Here is a 23,221-nt window from a genome sequence, read left to right on the forward strand (position 1 = left end):
ACAGTATTCTTTAAAAAAAAGAAAAAATAATTTGTTATTTGTTGATACATTAGCTTTTGCCGTGGCTCAAGGTCGTTCAGTAACCAGAATGTCTCCTGTTCGATCCCGGCTCTCCCCAAGTCATGTGTCGTTGTGTCCTTGGGCCTTCACACGCATTGCCTCCAGTGCTACTCACACTGGTGTATGGAAGGTGCGAATGTTTGGTGGTGGTCGGAGGGGCCGTAGGCGCACACGGGCAGCCACGCTTCCGTCAGCCTGCCCCAGGGCAGCTGTAGCCACTTCATTAGCTAACCGCCACCACAGTGTGAATTTGTGAGCGCATGAATAATGTATCCATTCCATTGTAAAATGTCTTTGAGTGTCTAGAAAAGCTATATAAATTCAGTTTAAATTATTTTACATTTTTATTTATTTTGGCATTACCAAACGTCGGTATGGAAGAAAAAGGGTTGAATAGTTCGTTCGCGAATTGTAGTTTACGTTACTTTATTTAATAATTATTTATTGATTTAGTTAGTTATTTAGTTATTTTAATCTTACACTCAACAAATTCTCTAAATATACAATAATTAAACAAAAACTAAAACTAAATCTAATAACAACTGAACTTAAAAAAGCATTTATGAAAATTATTAAAGAAAGAAAGAAAGAACAAAAGAAAGAAAGAAAGAAAAACTAACAAATCCTCTATAAGAATGAATCAAAAGTAATTAATTTGAAAAAAAACAAAAGTTTAAATGAAATAAAAACTAATAAAAAAAACTATGACACTGCACTAAGCTAACTTTGAGGAGGATGGTAGGAACACTGCCACACAAAAAACAAAAAATGTGCTGACTGCTTTCATCACTTCCCCTTTCCTCATTCGTTACAAAGACGGAAATCAATTTGAATGTGTGTGAGCTCAAAAATGACACAATGCACTTGTCCTCATGGGAAATGTGGTCTTCTTTCAGGCATAACATTACCGCTTTTGTCCACATGGCGTCGCCATAATCAATATAAACTGAAAGTTCCTTAGTGTTGCTTTAAGGACTCCAAACATAATTCCCACTCAACTAAATCAGTCGCGGAAAGATAGAAAAAAATAATAATTCATCCCTCGACACTAGTTTGACAGATCAATAGAAAATTGGGTGGACATGCAGAACACATTGTACAAAAATGACTCAAGGGCCCATGCATGAATTGATGAATGAGCCCCACTCGTAGCCAGGTGTCCTGCAAAGTGACCCCCACTCACCCCCAGTATCTTAGCCTGGCAGCGGTTACATGTCGGCGCAAAAAAGTCTTCGTAGCAGTGTTCGCAGTAAACGTGTCCTTGCTCTTCCACAAAGCCGATGTCAGCCAGTGATGTGCAGCAGTGGACGCAATTGAATTCTTCTTTATGCCACGATTTGCCCATTGCTACCAAAAATGGTCCCCTGAAACGACAACAACAAAAAGACAACATTGTAATCAGCTCCCTGGACATACAGTAAACAACACTGTGGAGTGACCTCAAGTCAGAATCGACTAGAAAACGTTTGCGACATACTGCATGCTAGCATTAAGCTAGCAGACAGTTTTTGGAGGACATTATGATGTTTACAAAAGTAACGTCTAATTGTCGTCTTCTAATCTGTTTGTATGTGCTACTTTATATCATCATTATTCAATTTATACTCATCTGTGGCATTAAGTTTGGGTGAACATTTGGATGTTTAAATATACAATGGTCATTTCTATTTTGTTTTGTGTCGGTTTTACAGTACACAGTGACAAATAAACAGCTTAAATCATATTTGGAGAACTGAAAGCAACTTGTTTAAAGTGACGTTGTACGATACTCTCCCATTTCTTGAGCGAGATAGCGAGTGAGAACAGGCGTTAAGGAATACTTTAAGAAGTGTTTATTAAAAACGCAATTGTTTTAATATGTTGATTTGTGTCCCCCCCTGTGATAAAACAATGGGGTCTACTATAACTGGAAAATAATAGGGGTGTGCCAAAAAATGGATTCTAATAAGAATCGCGATTCTCCTTTAGTACGATTCAGAATCTAGTTTAAATGCCCCAAAATCAATTTTATTCAAATCATTTCATACTGTCTTCCCTTTGTTTGTGTGTGCCTTTATTGGGAGCGCTGTTCATGTTGTACCCGATTTGGCCACTTAGGGGCAGTGTGGTTCCACGCGGTCTGATACACTGTTTAAGTTGTAGCCACTTTAGAGAGTAGAAGGGAAAAAGTCACGATCAAGTTATTCCAATAAAAGTTTGTTTGTTTTTTTCAGCGCGGTGCCGTTCTTTTGAGTGATAAAAGTTGAGCATTAGCGAGTCAGACTGGAGTAGATCATTACGATTCCTTGAACATCTATAAATTGAAGCAAAACTCATTGTCAATCAAATCATTTTGAATCAAAAATTGTTCTTAATCAAAAATCGATTCTGAATCAAATTGCACATCCAAAAATTCGGTATCGAATTGTGAGACATTCAAAGATTCCCACCCCTAGAAAATATTATCTTTCCCTTACCTGATGACCTTACTGCAGTGGCCACACATGGGCGTGCGAGTCCCGGCAGGGTAGTGTTCCGCCATTTGCACCAGCGTGTCCTCGTCTTTAGGGTGGGCCCGAGGCACGGGACGAGCGGGGGCAGGACACCTGGGCGTGCTGCCATTGGACTTTACGCCAAAGGATGGTGTGATTAAACCACACTGTGGACTGACACCTGTGGAGGATGAAGATAGATCCCTGTTTATTTACAAGAAACTGATCGTTTTTTTTAAACTAACAAACTTAACTCTTTGACTGCCAAAAACGTTAAAAAACGTTTCGTAAAATCCTATGGAGGAGTGCCAAAGACGTTAAAAGACGTTTGTTTCAAAACAGAGGTGAAACTAACCATTTTCTATTGTTGATAACTGAAAAACGGAATAAGGTAGAAACAAACTTTTTTTTCTGATGAAAGATGAGAGTCCAATCTTTCATTTGGTAGTATGTGTGTTTCCATAGTCCAAACACAACATTTTCTGTGGACCTTGAAAGATCAGTCAAAATGCTTAAATCGGCTGGCACTGGCGACAACCCGTTTCTGAAAACGTCTGGGAGTGAAAGAGTTAACTTACCATCGCACAATATACATCATCAAAGATATACATTATAAAATAAACCTACAGCTGTTACTTTCAATGTAAGATGATAGAGGACATTCGATAATCTCTTTTCTAATCTTCAGTGAAAATGAAGCTGAGTTTGAAATGCCTCCTGTTTTCTCTTCTTCTTTCACTTTTAGAGTGTTCAACAGTCGTCTGACACCACCTAGTGGCCAAAAGAGGAACGACAGCCCAAAATAAGGAACAACTCTCCCCCTCCCCCCCAAAAAAACATAAAAATCGCAAAACAGATTGACCGTAAATGTTTCGCTTATGTGTGTGCACGCGTTTGAAGTCACAACATGGTGGATGGACACAGTCATATAGCAATCAACATTTTCCACTCTAGTGCACACATACACACACACTTGCACTGATGCACGATCACATGGTGTATTACCTTGAGTTGTTGCGGGTGATTTGATCATGGTCTTGACAGTGGCGGACTGGTGGCTGCTGGGCTCAGGCTCTTCACTGTGTAGAGCAAAGTAAGCCATTGACATTGGCAATTGTACATGAAGTCAACATTCAAATGATATTTTTTCATATTGGCCTGCTAGGCAATTATGACTGAGCTCCTTCCTTGTCTGTTTATGAAATGTTCCAGGTTGACTGAACCTGACACCTATCCATTCTATCACAACTTTTTTATTCTATAAAAAAAAAAAATCACAATTAATCATCTGTGTATGGAATCAATGTGTCACTTTTTTCATCTCTCTCTCTCTCTCTCTCTCTCTCTCTCTCTCTCTCTCTCTCTCAGCAAGACAGAATCCAGACCACCTACCCGCTGACAGAGCAGAGACAAATATGGTTCTGCCCAAAACAACACAGCTCCACACAGTCAGCTTCCTACTTGGAATGGTCGCCACTTTCACTACACGGCCGACAGCCTCGCGATACAAGCCCGTAATAATACACCATAACGCACATTTTCGGAACCACGGGCCAGGATTGTCTAGTGGAAGGAGTCAAGTGAAAGTCATCGTGCGGAGTGCTGACAAGCATCTAGTCCAGATGTGGTGAAGACAGATGCCAGACTACCAGTGCTAACGACGCCGCGCCAGCCGCTTCAATACTGGGATTATTAATATGGTACAGTATGTGCTGTATGTATTCCCACTGCTCTATCGTGTCATTTAGGGTTAGGACGTTGTAGGTTATTAAGTGCCCAAATTAATGAATAATTCAACTAATTAAGCAGCATTTGATCAAAGTTATCCCGATTGGAATTTGACCAAAATTTGTTAGAAATTAAACTTTCATTATCTTTCAAAACCAAACACCCGAGAGGTTAGGAGTATGAAAAAATTAATTGGGGATTTTTTTTTTTTTTTTAAAGCATCGACCAACGCTAAAGAGCACATTGATGACGACGATGATCATCATCGATGATGATGATGGTGACTCCGAGGTTGGAAGCGTTGACGCGGCAGTAATTTGAAATTTTACCATTTTCAAGAAAATGTGTCTCTAAAGTAGCAGAAAACCTCCGAGCTTGAACTGTCATCATTCATAAATATTGATAAAGTCGTACAATTCGGTAAAAAAAATTTTTTAGACACCTCGAAAGTCGCTCAAAACTCCAGAATTCGAAGTGCAGTCATTCATAAACAAATGCCCCTGAAATCGTACGTGTTGGAAGTCAACCAGCATTCTCAGGAAGAAGCTTTGTCATTGAACAACCATTTTTGAATTTAGTAATTTAGATCTGAGCCTAAAAAATATGAAAAATCAGTTCCTTGTTTTTCATGTTTTGATATATATATATATATATATATATATATATATATATATATTGGGGTGCCAGGTGATAATCATAATTAATCGCATGACTTCAACAGTTAACTCACAATTAATCTCAAATTTGATCTGTTCTATATATAGGCCTACAATAAAATGTACAATAAATCCGCCCCTCCTAAAGTGTTCATACTCATAAAAGTGGGGAAAATGTTAAACTAATAGAAATATGACTGCAACTTTTAGTCATTGATACAAAAATATCATAATTCATACAATTGAGTAAAAATGGTGTACCGTACTGTAAAAAACGAGCGTGTTATTGATTTGTGTTGAGGTCATTTTTCTGCCACTAGATGGCATAATTGCATTTGTAAGATGGTGACAGCTCAATGCAGTTTTCTTTTCGTATTAAGAAGAGCTAACTAATCTTTAACATGAAGTAACTTGTGAAAAAAAAATAAATAAATCCCCGGAGAGCTCAATATTGTTCATTCCGTAATCGGGGGGGGGGGGGGAGAAAAATATATATTTTTTAAATTGTAAAACACAACTTGAACCTATAGTCTCCACAAATACATGTGTTTTTATTAAGTGGACGCGTCATTTACTTTTGTTATTACTATTACAGGTGCGAGTAACAAGTAGTATGCGTATCCATGTATTGTACAGTACGTGCTCACAAGGGGCAGCTGAGGGGCTTGGGTGGGCCAAAAACACTCCCCTACCACACACACACACACACACACGTGTACCACATTCAAATGGTAGAGTTGAGGATTATTGCCCGTACTCTCATCAAGCCTGGCTGTCCTCACATGCGACACATGTTATGGCAACTGCTGCCATGGAGGCCCTGCATGTGGTCACAGAGATTTAAAGGAGACACGCTCTGGAAATTGAACTTGTTAATGTTTGTACACAATAGTTTGGTTTCTAGAGTATCTGGCCACCCACCGGGTGGGAAATGACACAACCAAGTAAAAAAAATCTTCTGTTAGCTACACTTTTTTTGACAGTTGTGGCCTTTCACCCAGCTGTTATGCAAAATAGCCACCCCGTAACATGATGCGCTGGATGGGTGAAGATTCAGAGCCACTTTCAAGTGATGGGCGTCTGAAATACTGCTGCTGAAGGACATAGCTCATGCTGGCAAACAAATTAATAGATGAATAAATAAATAAAATACCAGAAGGACTTGTTTGTATCAAATGCAGCTAATCTGCTGAGAGACAGGCCGGACTTTATCAAATTGAAAGAGACTGTCAGTCTTACACAACATAATAGCCAAGCCATTAGCTTTTTATGGCTAGATCAAAAGATTAACGCACAGTATCTACAAATCCGATTTTTCTTTGCATAAGATAACTAAATATCGTCATGTTTTGTTTACTAACCATTCTGACTTCCTGCGGTAATTAAAACGAGAGCCGGCATCACTCGTCGTCCTGTCATGCTAACGACATTCATGCCGTCAGCCACGCTGATTATATGAGCGAAAACACGTGAGGCTCACCCGGCCCCTCGTTCATTAGCGACAATTACGCCGCAGGTCGTTAATATTCTCCACCGTCTCCGCCAATTACCAGAGCGGTTTATCCTATTCTGCTCGACTGATTGGTTGATTAACTAAGAGCCCCGCTGTTTACATTCATTAGCGGCCCTTCTGGACATAAACATAAGCTACAGCGCAACAAGAGAAAAGAGGAAGGAGGGAATGTGTGATTTTTATCAGCACTGTTTTGTCAGTATAATGCTATCACCATTATTTACTGTATTCAATTAGTTGTATTACGCCAATGGAAATGTATGAGCCCCAGTACAGCCGAGTCAAGTAAGGGGCCGTCATTAAAAAAATTAACTTTAAATTAACTTACTCATTTTGACACCCCTAATTTCAATACAAGTAAAGTGAGTCACAAAGTTGTTGTGCAGTAAATAATAAAAAAAAATATATATATATACATAATATGTTAATATGGACAGAAATTGCTGCCTCCTTCATTTCAAGGCTTTTGGTGTCAGCACGGTTTCAAACCCAGAAAATGCATTCCCATTAACTTGGCACCAGAAGACACAGTCCATATGTCCCCAGGGACAACTTATAACACTCTGCGGTTGGCGTGAAAGGAGCTTTTGGCAGCGTCTCACAAAGATCCCTCGCTGGCTGCTAGACACAACTGTACGCCGCTAAAGAATGAAGCGTGTGTGCATGCGGTCACTCCATATTGTAAATGTGAAGGAGTGAGGTTGAATGCGATCCAAAGGCTACTAGAGTGTTAAATGATAGACCATCTGCCGTGTGCCCAAGTGAGCGTCTGTAATGTTAATGGACCATTTGTTGGCCGTTCAAACAAAAGACACACGTTTTATGAGAGGCACTGCAACGACGTCATCAGGAAGAGAGCAGTCGTGGGCCGAGTACACTTGGTGGACAATTTGGTGTCACTCGGTTGAGCTGAATATGCGGGACAAAATACATCAGTCTACACTGCAAAAAGGACTGTAGAAATTTTCTGGAAAAAAAAATAGTAAAATAATTACTTCAAATAAGCAAATCTGCCAACAGGACAAGAAAATTTTACTTGAATTTACCTGTAAGATTGTGAAAAATAAGAAAATAATACTAGGTCCATCTCATCCACTGCGGTCTTGAAAATAGTATTTTCAGACTAAAAGTATAAAAGTAATGTCGCCTTTTTTTTAAGCTGTAATAAATAGATTTTTTTTTTTTTTAAATACATACAGTAAGTATTTTATTTTATTTTTTTACACTTGGAGAACTTAGCCTGAGTGTCAAGCAGGGAGGTAACAGGTCCCATTTTCTTTGTCATGACCTCGCCAGGAATTGAACCCACAACCTTTAAGTTGGCACTTTACTACGAGACCACTGAGCTGGTACTGAAACAAGGAAAAATGAGCTTAGTAAATGTAACAAAATGAACCATATTGCACTCGTCTGTTTTCATACTTGTATTTTTTTCCATTTATTTTATTACTAGATTATGCAAAATCTTAAAATAAGAAAGGGCCTTTAATGTTGGTTCGATGTCATCTTAAAATGTGGGAAATGCTTGTTTTAATCCTCACAGTACTTAAAACTGGCTGTTAACACTCAATGCCAAAACTGCTTGATCAAATAAGATAATTAAGTAATAAGTATCTTAAAATAAGCACAATGATCTTAATAAAATAATGGAAATAAAATAAGCAAATTTAGGTTAAATTTAAGAAATTATATCTTAATTAAGGTTTTAGTTTTTGCAGTGTATCTTCTTTAATGCTTGTCCTCATGTGATGGACAGGCCAAGGCCAAGTCCATCTTCCTACATAAACCCAATTGAGCAACTAAGGGGCATCATAAAACGGAAGATGAGGAAGGAAAAGTTGTCTCATTTTTACCAGCTCCGTGATGTCATCATGGAGGAGTGGAAGAGGATTCCAGTGGCAATCTGTGAAGCTCTCGATGGTCTGGCGAAATATTGACACTTTGGGCCCAGTTTAGACATTTTCACTAAGTGGTGCACTCACTTTTATTGCAAGCATTTTAGAGGGAAAGTATTTTTACACTGATATACAAGCTGTACACTGACTATGAATGGTCTTAACTAATGAAAAGATATAATGATATATTTGCCGCCCTCCAGTGGTAGTAAAGTGGAACTGCTAGAATGGAGGTAATTATTGTATTTGCACAAGCTAGGTAGGTACACTACACAGCTGGATGTACAAAAAAATCACATTATTTATAGTATTTACATTTGTGTGTGTGGGGGGGGGGGGTGGGGGGGATATTGAATATTTTTTAGCTCATTTTATTATGTTTATTTATTGTTGAATATAACTACATTTTGCAGCAAAGGTTTAATTGTGTCATATTTTATTGACATGTTTACTACATCATACCATTTGTATTTTTTTTTTTACTTAAACGAAGACCACATGTTTTTAAATATTACATTATCATTATTTTATGGTCATTTTGAGTTCATATTAATTTTTTCTGTAACTATTGTAAGATGTATATGCATAAACTATATATATATATATCTAGGTCAAGAAATATTGTCATTATGTGCTCATATTGTTTTAATTTTTTATTTAAAAAAATATTTATTTATTTTTTTCGTGTGTGTGTATCCAAAATAGCGAGACGTGACAATTAGCTGATTAGGTGGTGAATGAGTAGCGAAGTAATGCTAACATGAGGAAGGGAAAAAAGACAGAAGACAAAGCATGAAGAAAGGAGTCTATGCAGCAACTTTATTAGCTATAAGATATAATAATACCTTTTTTTTGACACCACTTCAAATTTGAGAAGACCATCAACAAGGTCAAGTAAACTTAAACAGGAGGAATATTTTACATAGCGAGGGCCTTTTTTTAAAGGGGTTTGCATGAGGAGAACATTCAAACAGTCACCACACTTCATCGTCAAGCCTAAAACAACGCCGACATTTTTACTTTCATTGTCATCTCTTTTTAGACCACTCAAAGTGTCCTAAAGCATCATCTTGGACTCCCGCATCCAAGCACATGCACGTATATACACATCCTTAAAGACTTCTACTCACAACCGATTGACTAAAACAACAATTAAACCTGCGTTGAGATGTAACCGTTATGGACAAAAGTGAAAATGTGTTTTGAAATCAACTTGCAAGTCAACCAGCGTCATTGTGGTCCACTTTGGAGGTTCCACTGTATTGGCATCCATTTTTTTTCCACTCGTATTAGTAACAGCCAGGTGCTCCAATACTTTTGTCCATCAATTACACCAACTAAAATCCTCTCAGCTGAGGAAAAATACTGTTTGTAGCTCTATATTGTTGAAAATAGGCCTATATAGCAGCGTGGCCCTTACCAAAAAAGTAGTATACTCTAAGTACATAATATAGAGTATACTTAAGTATACCTAAGTTTATTTTTAGAGTGTTCTTATTCTTGTACTCCTTGGGACTAAATTGGAACATTTCAGTACACTTCAATGTATACTTAACCCTGGAGAACCCAAGGGGTCAAATTTGGCCCCGATAAATTCTGCTACTCAAATAACAAAGACCTTTTTTCTACTTTTTTTTTTTACAAATTTAACTTCAAAAGTCCAGAGTGCCACTTCTGACCCCTGCATGGGGCCATCTAGTGGATGAATATTGCACTTACATGAGCCAGAGTGGTGGTGACAAGATGGCTGGCAACATGCTGTTTTGTTGAGCTCAATCCAAACAAAACCATCTTCTCAGCAAACCATTAGATGGTAAAATCTATTTCATATCATGTTGCAGAATGCCTAGGAATATGTTTTGTATATATATTTTGATAAATTAGCAACTCTGAGCTAGTTAAAAAAAAAAAGGTTAAAATTGAAAAAAAAACATATATTTTGGTGTTCAGTGAACTTACAGCAGTCATTTAATGTATAATTCATAATTTTCCAAAGAAGAAAATGGTTCTTGGGTTCTCCAGGGTTAAGTATATTATAAAGTATATTAATAAGTATACTTTAGTGTATATTTAAATACACTATTAAGTATACTTGAAAGTATACTTTGTGGTACACAGTTTAGTTTACAGCAAAAAGCCCAGTGATGAATTGACAGGGATCAAACCAGCCAACACTGGGACTAAAAGGTAGCAAACTTAACCTCTAGCCTATCCAGCCACATGATCTACAAGGCTTTACAAATAAATCGAACCTATAATTTTGGTTCCTCATCGAGTGCCTTCTAAGTTTATACTACAGCAGGGGTGCCCAAGTTTGGCCCTCGAGAGCCACTATCCAGCCTGTTTTCCATTTTTCTCTCCACTAACACCTGATTCGTGATCAGGATCGTTATCAGGCTTCTGCAAAGCTTGCTGATTAGTTCATCATTAGATTCAGCTGCACTGCAGGAGGGAAACAAGGAAAACAGGCTGGACCACACCCGGGCACCACTGTACTACAGTATGTCAACTTTTAGTACCGGTATATGTTTTTCGTATACTTTCAAGTACACCTAACATTTACTTGGTGCAGTAAGCAATAAGTACAAGAAAAGCAAACTGGATGTATACTCTCCTAATTTTGAGTATACTTCAAAAAGTACAAGTATATACTACAGTATGTAAACTTTTAGCATATGTTTTAGTATACTTACAAGTACACTTAACGGAGTATACTGTACTTCCAATAAGTACAAGAAAAGTAAGCTGGAAATATACTCTCCTAATTTTGAGTATACTTCAAGCATACTTAAATAGACTAGGGGGGGGGGGGGGGCTATACTGTATGTTCATATAATGTATGTATATATACATGTATATACTAGGGGTTAACCGAAGTTTTTTGTAGTCGACTACAATGTGATTAAAGTCAAGGCCAAGTTAATTAATGTTGATTGATATTTTTCAGCACAGTGCAACATTTTTTTTTAGGACTGAATAAAGTTATCGTTAGCACACGGTTGTTGCCTGTGCATTGTTAGATTTTCTTTCACTCCCCTCCTCGCCCGCCGCCAGTCATGCGATCCCGCTGGTATGAATTTTTCAAGACTATAGCAGAGATGGAAATAGCCAAAGCTAACGAGGCTAACCGCTATTGTCATCCACAACCAGCCTATTTTGGAACCCCACAGGCGTGTGAAGGCGCCTCACTGCTTCACGCAACAAACGGGCAAATGGAAAGTCAGAGACCAGGCGAAGAAAAATTACATGAGTCGACTCCAAGCATTAAAGGTCGATGCGAGTAGTTTAGTCGCCTCGTCAACGAATCAGTCAACCCCTAGTATGTGCTGTAGCGCTCATTCCACTTGCCTACTTTCTATTGTGCCATCAAGCCACTACAGCAGTCAATCACACTCACACACACACACACACACACACACATACTCACACATACAGTATATCCATATATATACGTATACACACAGGTCTACTGGACATTGAGGGTGCGAGCGGACACGCCGTGGTGCCAGTCCCTCAGCTCGTTGTACTTTGGGCCGATCACCAACCGCGTGGTGTGCTTGTTCACTCTGCCGTCCGGGACAGAAGAAAACAAGGGTTCAGGATGTCGAGGTCAGGGGTCATGATGACAAACGGCACAGGACAAGAAGGGCTCGGATGCAGTGAAGATGTTATTAGAGGAAGCAAGACTAGTTAAATGGGACATATTGTGGAAAACTGACTTTTTTTTGTTTTGTTTTGTTTTTTTACGCAAAAAGTGTCTAATATACTAATTTTTTTTTTTTTTTAAATTGTGGAACAGTAAACTGTTCTAACTGTAATTCATAAATATTTTATCAATTTTGAGGGACCCCCCAAAAAAAGTTAATTCATTCATTACATACTTTTTAACCCATTCACTCTCAGCCATTTACACCGAAGCAACCCCCTTCGCTCCTGGCTTCTTCTTTTTTTTTTTACTGGATTTTGGCTGATTTTGCAAGGTTTGTAACTTAAAAACATGTAACCTACCAAAAGAAAGATTAGAGTCTCGCCTTTCATCGGGAAAATAAATATTTCTATTTGTTTCCGTTTTGCAGCAATTAGCATTAGAATATAGCAAAGTTTCATCAATTTTCACAAATCTGTTTTAAACACTGGGGAAATGAGCTTTTTTGCAACATGGCCCTGGTTGATCTCTTGCTCTTACTTTTTGTAATAACTACCATTGCTTTAAGCCACCTCTTTGTGTCAGAAGCTGTATCAAAGCCTTCTGTTTGCTCTAACATTTAAAAAAACAACATAAAAAACGTATAAATTCATTTTTGGTACCATGGCGATATTTAAAATAGAACGTTTTGATAGGCTTTTGGGAGCAAATTAGTTAATTATTTGGCTAATTTGTTCATCAGAATTTTATTCTGTCAACTAATCGGAATCTGCATTGGCCAAAAAAAAATAAAAAATCATTTCATAGTAATTAACCAGATGCCCATACACAAACCAAGTTTCTAGGGTGGGCAAAGATCCAGAGCCACTTTCAAGCAACTGCAAAACTACAGTCTGAGAGAGTCAACAGTGGCTCACTTGCAAGAGACACGGCCAGGCTCTTAAAAAAAAAGCAGCTCATTTATTGATTATATTCTTATCAACCTCTTAAAATTGTGCAAAAAAATGCATGATATTGTACAACTTGTTTCATATTCAACAATGCGTCCCTGCGTTAAACACGGCAAACCAAACACGTGCAGAACAACACCGCAGTCCGCCAACACAATCCCAGACATCATGCAGCTCACCACAAGACTTGCATCATCACCGACAAATGCAACAATCTGATGGGCACGCGTCCATGCCAAAACATCTCAAGACTCTACTTGTAAGGCAACATCAACCACTACAATACGCTATTCAAAACTGACATGAGTAAAGTGAGAAAGTTGTGCAAGCTTAGTTCGCTTTCCACTATACAAGTATTGGTCTTCACTTGTTATGAACCAAGTATCATTAAAAATTAGTAATGGTTTATCAGTAACGTTCAATGGCAAGCACTTACTTTGTCGTCTTGGCTGTGTCTGCTTCTTCTTCTTGAACTATAAAAGGAAGAGAAAAAAATTATTACTACTATGATAATGATTATTATTATTATTATTATAGTGAGTAGGAGGAGGAGTTATTTGTATGTTTAATTTTCCCCATTCATTCATGGAAATTATTATGGTTTTATTAAAAATAATAATAATAATAATTAAGGAAAAAATTTAATCCCTATTTTATTTCTTTTTTTATACATATTAGTAGTAGTACTATATAATTATTATTATCATTATTCTCTTTTTTTAATTAACCATGATTTTGTAATTCAATGTTTTCATGAATATTTATATTGCTTAATAACACCGAGACCACATTAAATTATTGTTTTATTTGATTTCTTTATAAAAGTTTCTAATTGTAATATGAGTAATAGCAATAGTGCAAGACCACATTAAATTATTGTTTTATTTGATTTTTTTATACAGGGTTTCTAATTGTATTATAAGTAATAGCAATAGTGGTGGCTGTAGTAGTAGTAGTACTAGTAGTCTCTGTCTTATTAAAATGTTTGTATTTATTATCACTAGGCCACACCCCTTAAAGGCACACATACAACATACTGTGTAATACAGTACGTACAGTCATTACACTTGTGTACAACCAGAGTATTTCTTCATATTATCATTTATTGTGTTTGTGTTTTTTTTAACAATGCAGTGCTATTTTTATTTATTTATTTTTAAACAGTATTGGCCGCCCTCTGCCTATTTTACGATTGGTATCTAGAAATTAGAAAAATTGAAATTTGACATTTTTATGCAATTTTCAGTAAAAATGCTATCTTGGGATTGATATATAGGTCTTTCTTTAAAATTATCTGTCATTGTTTTGTATTGGGAAATCGTATTTATCTAAAGTGACTGCTCAGATGTTCAGTAAAAAAAGTGGTATCGACCATCAATAAAAACAAGTGTAAATTACATTACTTTTCTTTCCATAGGGGAAAATAGACTTAATACAAGAGTATGAATGAATTTATTTTGAACATGTATAAAACAAAACAAAAAGCTAAATTACTGTACTTAGAAAAATTTAAGTCAAATAAAAACATGGACAACGCATAGAATTTACACATGTTCGGAAAAGGAGTAGGAAGAAGTATTTATTTTTTTTTTTTTTACTTTTTATAGTAAATTATATAGTAAACTGAGTTACGAGTGTGCTCGTGGAATGATTTAAACTACTGAGTCAAAATACAAAGCGTTACGTACAGTTCTCGGTGCCCGTAATCTGAGCCAGAATCCGGAAGGATCTGGACTGGGTGGTCCCGGTGCGCGGACGCCAGTCCTCCGTGTCCTCCATGATGCGTTTGCGGCTGGCGTCAGCGTGAGTGGGCACGTGGTAGAACTGGATGTCCGTGTCCACAACGTGTCTCCGGGGAGGCCTACCAGGAGAGCAAAGGTCAAATTCGACCTGGACAATCAACATGTGGTTTCATGATTGATCGCACATTGTTAATTGAATGGGGACGAAATGCTTCCAGTTTGGATGAGGTATGGCATGAAGACGATGGGCTACACGTCACGATTAAGGCCACTTTTATTACCTGGGTGGCTGGGGTTTTCTTTTATGTGAAACGTAAAAGAGAGAAAGGAGAGAAGCTAAATTTCCTACCATATATAGAAATTTAAAAAAATACACATCAAGAGATAGACAAACAGAGACAGTGAGGCTGCGTGTAAAGACTTACATTAAAGTAGTGTGAGGTCCACTTGAGGGGGAGAAAGAAGAAAACGAGAGTGAAGTTAAAGCAAAAGAGGTGTTAAAGAGAAATGGCCACTAGAGGGAGCCAAAATATAAAAGTCACACAGTTACTTTTAGTCATGTTGCTCAAAAGGACAATAAAAAAAACAATCAAGTTGACTAAGATGGGCCAATATACATTTTAAGTAGTTCAATGTTTTGTTTTTTTAGATTTAGCTTTGAAAAATATGATACTAGTGGTGCACTAAAACATTTTGAACAGCAAGACTTGAATATATATATATTTTTTATTATTAAAAACGTTATCAGTGAATTTCCACCACCACTGTTGTTTCTACCAAGACTGCGTGCAATCTATAAAAGGCATCCATTAGGTCAATAAATCATCAATAAGTGCATGCAATGCACACTACCCTTCACACACACATTGATTTAAGTGCCCCTACTAACTCATTCTCATCATGTGGGAGGGAGCGGCCAGCTATGTGCATGCATGTGTAAGTATGTCAGTGACACATTCATTAAGTTAATGGATCTTCTTGAACTGCACACTAAACATGTTTGTAAACAGGAAATGTTTACATTTGTATTATATACCATATTTCTACAAATGGTGGCCAATGAGTGTTTGTGTTTATTCAAGGTGAGGCCTTTATAGAATGTTAAATGTAATGTAGATTCGCATAAGACTGATCCATTTTGAAAAAATGATGCTATAGCTTTTTCTTTCTTCAATATTGTGATTGTATTTTTTTTTAAACAAGCAGAGGAGAAAAAGAGGAATGGCAACCATTTTGAGGAAATGCAGTCTTTCTAATTTAAAACACAGCTACAAAGAGGTTTGTCAAGACAACCATGCATCAGAAACTAACTTTATAACCAGAGCAGCTGCTGTCGTCTGAAAAGAAGGGGGAAAAAAAACATAGTGAAAAGGGGCGAAAATAGTGAGACAAGTAAAAGACAAGTCAAAATAGTTCTCAAAACATGCTGAGCCGGCCCAAGCCTCCCAAGCAACCACGGCAGTTCCGTGAATGTTTTTTAACCTCAAAAGGTCGCCCGTTCTAATACAAGAGCTGACTGGAGTTGATTTACACGATAGAAGCGAAAAGCACAAGCGTAATACTAAAAAAAAACAATCTAAGGCTAATAAAAGTAACAAAAATAAAACCGTATAATGTGCATTTACTCTTTCAACTCTTCAACTGGATTGTTTATGTTTATAAAAAAAAAAAATTCAACTACAATGTGCAAAATTAATTTGTAGTGACAAAACAAGAGTTTTACAAAATTATGTAAAATAAATAAAATATGTGAAAAAAAAATTGTTTTACATAATTTTCTACTTTATAAAATAAATAAAAGTAGAAAGTTATGTCAAGTAAATAATATCTCAAGTAAATACAGTACAATACAAGTTTAATTTTTATGCATTCTAAGAAGATAAATATCACTTCATAGCATTGAACTTCAATTGAAAGCATTGAACGCAATGATATTATAAAATAGAATATAAACAATTAAACAGTTCTTGACACATTTTTTGCTTCATTTCAACGGACATTGTACCGCTCCTTCTGCTGTGAGCGTCTTGGCCACCTGTATAATACGGAAAGGTGGGTCGAAAGTCGGGTCATAGGTATCTCAAGGCACCTTAAAAACGTACATACGGGTACCTGAATCAAGGTAAAAAAAAAAAAATAATAATAATAAATAAATAAAAGTATAAATTGGAATGAAACTTTTTTTTACATTATTGTACTTTGTATTCCTTTAATTCTCCAGGCTCTTTTGACTGTTAACTGCTCTTGAGTGGGTGCTTAGTTTGCTTATCTTGGGTCGGCCCTGAAGAGAGGACACCTTTTACATGCACCCCAACGCCACCAAACCTCAGACCTGCCTCACGATTGATTGAATTGACCCGCGTCCACCACTCACCCATTAAAAGCTTGTCCACCCTGATTCTCAAATAGGCCTCGCCTTTGCCCCATGGCCACCTCACAGGCGTTCTCGGTGGAGTAGAGGTGGATAGGCGTGTTGTACACGGATGACTCGGGTGGGCCCACGGGGGACGAGGAAGGAGGATGAGGGTGAGAGGTGGCGGGGGTGAAGGCGGACGACGGGGACGGGATGAAGGCGGCCGTGGAGGGCAGCGAGGAAGGGTCTGACCCGCAGCCCTCGTAAGGTCTGGGGGTTTTGTTGGGTGGGGGAGGGGGATGTGTGACGGCCACGGGTTTTATGATGTCACATCTGTTCACCTGGCATGCATAAATACACACAGCACAGCACACACATGGCAGTCACTGAAGCCTCTTTGGTGCTCATTCTGTGAGGAGGTTGCATTTTGGAAAAAGGCAGAAGTTTCTAATAAAAATAAAAGTGCTATTTTTCATACTAAAAAAATTACAAAAGAGGATTAGGGCCGGTGATTGCAGAAAAAAAAAGGTTAGCAGGATTTTGACTTTAATCTCAGAATTCTGATTTAAAAAGTGAGAATTCTGACTTTATTCTCAGAATTCTCACTTTATTCTCATAATGATCACTTTAAAGCCCCTAATTCTCACTTTAAAGAATTCTGTTGAGTAAATCAGAATTCTGAGATTAAAGTCAGAATTCTAACTTAAAAAGTGAGAATTCTCACTTTATTCTCAGAATGATCAATTTAAAGCCCCTAATTCTGACTTTAAAGTGAAAATTCTCACTTTAAAGAATTCTGTTGAGTCAGCATTCTGACTTTAAAATCAGAATTCTGAGATTAAAGTCAGAATTCTCACTTTAAAGTCAGAATTTTGAGAATAAAGTGTGAATACTTACTTTAAAGACAGAATTCTGATTTTAAAGTCAGAGTTCTCACTTTAAAGTAAGTAATTCTGAGAATAAAGTGAAAATCCTGCCCAACCTTTTTTTTCTCTCTTCACTGAACCTAATCCTCTTCCGTAGCGCATGTTCAGTTTAAAATGCAGTGAACTCCTGCAATAGCAAATTAGGTGATGACAGACAGCCAATGGGGTATATGCAACGTAGGAGGCGGGACTTCCGACTTCCTGGTTTTCACACATCAGCTTTGTTTCCGCTTCCTGTTTACGACGTGTGGCCTGCGTCCCAGTTCGTGCGCTTCCGCTTTTGTGTCTGTCTCAGTTGTCCAAAGCATTTCAGAGAGTTGAGACGCCCCGGTTGGGGGGCGCAGGAGTGGGGGTGCGAGTGTTGGACCACGGCCATCAGTGGCCAGAAACGACGCTGATGTGTGAAACCCGGAAGTCGGACGTCCGGGGAATCTACCCCATAGTTAATTTTTGTTTGATTGTAATATTTTACAATTGGCCAGCATTCCAAAAGATCGATTCCTTTTGTGAATCAATTGTTTCAAATGATCTTATCATTTCGATGTTCCATTTCTGCCATCCCTAACAAACACACAACACATGGTCATGCACCCGAAGCCAGTTCGGCAATCAGCGCTCCCTCCTTTGCCCTGATTGGTGGACCGAGTCGGGGAAAAGGTCCACCAATCAGGGAGGAGCGCTCCACTACTCACAACCACAAAAAAAAACCAGCAACAACAGTATTTGGAACTAGCTCGTGCCCATGGAGTGAAAATGATAAATATTGTGATCATACCTTGGGTGCCACTGGAGGAGGTTTGGAGACAACTCTGAAAAGATAGAAGGCGGCCATCATTTCAAGCTGATCTCGCTACTTGCCAGACCATAAAAACACGAGCTGCAAACTGTCAATGTACAAAATGCATGCTTTAAAAGCAGCTATTTTTAGTCGCGGAAGGCTTCCGTCAATGTGATACTCTCTACTCTCCCATATCGTCGACACCACTTAAGGCAACATGCTCGTCCAAAGGTCACCTGAGGAAACACACATCAAACCTTGAACATGTCCTGCCGTGCTCCGTGACTCATTTTCGCATGGATTTCAAATCCATTTTCCCGGTTGAAATGCCATTAATCCGTTCCAGCCCCCCAAGGTTGGTCAGATAGTTCAGTGTGAGCGTCTGGGTGAGAGTTGTCTCATTTTGTATTTGTGACTAAAATACAGCGGTGGCTATAGCTCTCCTTGCCCACATGTGAGGGCATCACTGTACAGGAATGGCTTAATTTTTTCACAAAGCAAAAACCTGACATCGTAACGTGAAAAAGTTGAAACTAGTATGGGTGCTTGTAACTCAAGGTACCACTGCATATGATCTGGTGTTATCCATTGCATTGAGGCCTGACTGAAGAGTCCTTAAAGGTAATTAAAACCGCCTGGTAACTGAAGAGGAGTCAGTGCATACCGACCAGAGCGAGCCCTTCTAGAAATGTCCTGCCGTTACTTGCCAGTGAGTTATTTCACCATGAGATAAGCGAGGTCCCCTGGTAATGTTAAGAGTCGGGGCAGCTAAATCTTTGCACGCCATAAAGCGACCAGACGAGTCCCTCTGTGCTGTCACACTTCCTGGAAACGGCGAGAATCCTATTTTGAGTGGGCACACCTTGATATTCATTCTGTCGGAGGATGTGGGCCGTTATTCGACAAGATTTGTGAACTCCTCAACAGGGGAAGTGGACGATGGCACACGCTCGTCTCAAAATCAAATATAAAATATCATCATAGTGATGTTGAACATGTCGGAGAAGGAGAGGAGGAAGGTGTGTTTGTAGGAAAAAAGAAGAGGAACACCAAGAGTCTAGGACTGAGAGTAGGGACTTTGATTGTTGGAACTATGACAGGAAAAAGTAGAGAGCTGGTTGACATGACGCAGAGGAAGGTGGACATACTGTGTGATCAGGAGACCAGGTGGAAAGGGAGCAAAGCTAGAAGTTTAGGAGCAGGGTTCAAGTTGTTCTATCATGGTGTACATAGTGAAGAGGGTCTTCTGCCCAGATTTAGTCATAACTGTTTTAATTTATTCATTTCCTCAGTAGAACTTTTATCTGTGGATGTGTCTTTGTCAGTGATGTCGCAATTTCTGCCAAGTGTCTGTAATCAATGATGTGTTTAAAATCTTATCGTCATGACTGGGATCTCATCAATTCCACAACAATGGGCCATTGTCTGTGGTTAAAGTATCTGTAATCAATGATCTGTTTAAAGTCTGAACTCCAGGTGGGCTGTTTGGAACCGCCCTTCAAAACAGTATAAAAAGGTTGTAAGTGTCTGTAATCGACACACTCGCGAGAGAAACTGCAGCCATTTGTCTGTAAACTTGCTCGTGTCCAGAATATTCTGTAAAATAAATCCTTCGAAAGACCTGTTCACCGATCTCCAGTCTGTATTCAGAAAATCAACAATCCCTCTACCCGAACAACAACGAACACGCAGAAGACAAAGATAAGTCTTCTAACAATAGGAAGAGAAATGGAGTAGGAGTTATCGTGAAGGAGAAGTTAAGAATGTCCTGGAGGTAAAAAGAGTGTCAGATAGAGCGATGAGCCTGAAGCTAGGAATGGAAGGTGTGATGGTCATGGTTGTTAGTGGGTACGCGCCACGGGTGGGATGCGAGCTGGGGGAGAAGGAGAACTTTTGGTTGGACCTTGATGAAATGATGCAGAGCATCCCTAGAAGTGAGAGAGTTGTCATCGGCGCAGACTTCAATTGACGTGTTGGTGCGGGAAACAGACGTGATGGGCAAGTTTGGTATCCAGGAGAGGAACGCAGAAGGACAGACGGAATTTCATACTAAGAAAAGTCAGCATTCTGACTTTAAAGTCAGAATTCTAACTTTAAAGTCAGAATTTTGAGAATGAAGTGAGAATACTTACTTTAAAGACAGAATTCTGATTTTAAAGTCAGAGTTCTCACTTTAAAGTTAAAATTCTGACTTTAATCTCAGAATTCTGATTTAAAAAGTGAGAATTCTGACTTTATTCTCAGAATGATCACTTTAAAGCCCCTAATTCTGACTTTAAAGTGAGTGAATTATGTTGAGTAAGTCAGCATTCTGACTTTAAAGTCAGAATTCTGAGATTAAAGTCAGAATTCTCACTTTAAAGTCAGAATTCGGAATTCTAACTTTAAAGTCACTTTAAAGTCAGAATTTTGAGAATAAAGTGAGAATACTTACTTTAAAGACAGAATTCGGATTTTAAAGTCAGAGTTCTCACTTTAAAGTTAAAATTATGACTTTAATCTCAGAATTCTGATTTAAAAAGTGAGAATTCTGACTTTATTCTCAGAATGATCACTTTAAAGCCCCTAATTCTGACTAAAGTCAGAATTCTTACTTTAAAGAATTATGTTGAGTAAGTCAGCATTCTGACTTTAAAGTCAGAATTCTGAGATTAAAGTCAGAATTCTCACTTTAAAGTCAGAATTCTGAATTCTAACTTTAAAGTCACTTTAAAGTCAGAATTTTGAGAGTAAAGTGAGAATACTTACTTTAAAGACAGAATTCGGATTTTAAAGTCAGAGTTCTCACTTTAAAGTAAGAATTCAGTTCCCAAAAAAATGGAAGCAAGGTGGACACTCAAACACTCAGTATACCAAGGTTGAGCTTCTCTGTTGAGAAACAATAGGCTCTCACACACACACTCTATCAGATACTTTACACCGTTGGAATGTTTGTCCATAGCTCAAACGCATGCGGACCAAGTGAGTAAGTGGACACGATACAGACGGTGACAACGCGACGCTTGACAGGCGTGACATTCATACCTCTTGAACACCCAATGGAAATATGTACCGAGGTCTTCTGGTATGTGCCACACCATGGAGGGCTTTAATTGTTAAAGACGTTTCCTTCCGTCACATTTGCGCGTTATCTGTCAAGTAACTGTTAATTTGATCTTCTGTTCTATAAGGAAGCAATACGTCTGTTTGTGTGCCTGCGTTTTGCGGCTATTTTCGCATCGCTTTGAAACCCGCCATGGTGACGACATTAGCACTTCGTCGTTTGTCCTCATCACGTTACCCGTGCTTTCGTGAGGCTTCGCAGGGGTTTGTTTGCAAAGGGGGAAAACCTACCTAGGAGATTTTTAAGAGGCAAGCGAGAGGAGTCGTGTGACGGCAGTAATGTAAGGAATTATACACATTTTGTGTTGGTCATACTATAGCCATTACATGGCATGACTTCTCAATTCCGAGTGGACAGATCGTCATTTTAATCGTAACGTGTGTCCTACGAATCAAATGGATTCCCTGAACAAGTTCATAACTTACTAGTACAGTATGTACACCAAATCAGTTTGCCTCATTGAAATGAATTGAAATGCAATTAATACGTTCCAAAAAAAAAGAAAAATACTTAATAGTAATGCCTTGTACTTTAAAAAATAATAATAATCATAATGAAAGATAATGTAATGAAATAACCTGGTTTCATATCTCTTGTGTTGCATGAATGCCATTAAGGGGCGTGGCCTAGGGATTTACAGTATATCAGGAGCTGGAGTCAGGTTGGTTCGTTAGTCTGCGTTGTTTAGGTGAACTAATGAGTACACACTCACACGCACGCACACATACACACATACAAAATATAAAAAATAAAAAAGATTATAATTTAAAAAAGAGCAATGATGATGACATGTCAAATCGGTAAAATTACCGAACGAACAATACTGAGCTCTAAAGAAAATAAGAAGAAAAAAGAAAAAAGAAAAATAAAAAAAAGTCTGCGTGTGAGCACCTGGGCGTGAGCTGTGGTCTTTGGCAGCTCCTTGAGAGTATTCTCATTTTGTATTTCTGTGTTTGACTGTTTATGCTGTTCAATAAACAAATAAAAGCACCTTTTTTTTTTTTTTACTGCATTACATGAGAGAGTAACCGGGTATGAATTGCAAATTACTAAGAATAAAGATGAATTGCGAAAAGAGTACAGAGTTACACAGAAAAATCACAGACTGCAAACACCCGTAACCTGGAGATTACTCAATACTGCTTGAAGTTTTTTTCATTTTCAATGTCAATAAATGTCCGACTTTCGCACAAGATACGAGCAATTTTATTTTTTGCATTTTGTTACATTGGCGACATTACAAATCTCGGTTGTGATTTTACACAGTGAGTTTACAAATTTGGCTAATTGTATTTGTTATTCAATATATTACATTTCGCCCTACAATGTCCATTTGCAAGGAAAAAGGGAGTTGACTTTTTGTTTAAGAAAATAAAAAAACATGCTCGTTGACATGCACA

The 23,221-nt window shown here is 38.1% G+C and overlaps 1 protein-coding gene across 4 annotated transcripts in view; it reads right to left on the reverse strand.

The window, feature by feature from the left end:
- Positions 1-23,221, reverse strand: part of pdlim5a (PDZ and LIM domain 5a) — a 44,734-nt gene that overhangs the window by 1,924 nt on the left and 19,589 nt on the right. For 2 of the 4 annotated variants that reach the window (XM_077561155.1, XM_077561154.1), the window contains exons 4-12: positions 18,716-18,749; positions 17,036-17,355; positions 15,087-15,107; positions 14,943-14,960; positions 14,608-14,780; positions 13,356-13,392; positions 3,537-3,610; positions 2,517-2,712; positions 1,244-1,424 (exon numbers count right to left, since the gene is read on the reverse strand). In XM_077561155.1, the coding sequence (XP_077417281.1) occupies positions 1,244-1,424; positions 2,517-2,712; positions 3,537-3,610; positions 13,356-13,392; positions 14,608-14,780; positions 14,943-14,960; positions 15,087-15,107; positions 17,036-17,355; positions 18,716-18,749 (1,054 nt within the window). The remainder of the gene's footprint in view (positions 1-1,243; positions 1,425-2,516; positions 2,713-3,536; positions 3,611-13,355; positions 13,393-14,607; positions 14,781-14,942; positions 14,961-15,086; positions 15,108-17,035; positions 17,356-18,715; positions 18,750-23,221) is intronic. The other 2 variants (XM_077561156.1, XM_077561157.1) reach the window with 2 other exon arrangements.

Source organism: Vanacampus margaritifer, chromosome 3 (assembly GCF_051991255.1).
Source record: "Vanacampus margaritifer isolate UIUO_Vmar chromosome 3, RoL_Vmar_1.0, whole genome shotgun sequence".
NCBI lineage: Eukaryota > Metazoa > Chordata > Actinopteri > Syngnathiformes > Syngnathidae > Vanacampus > Vanacampus margaritifer.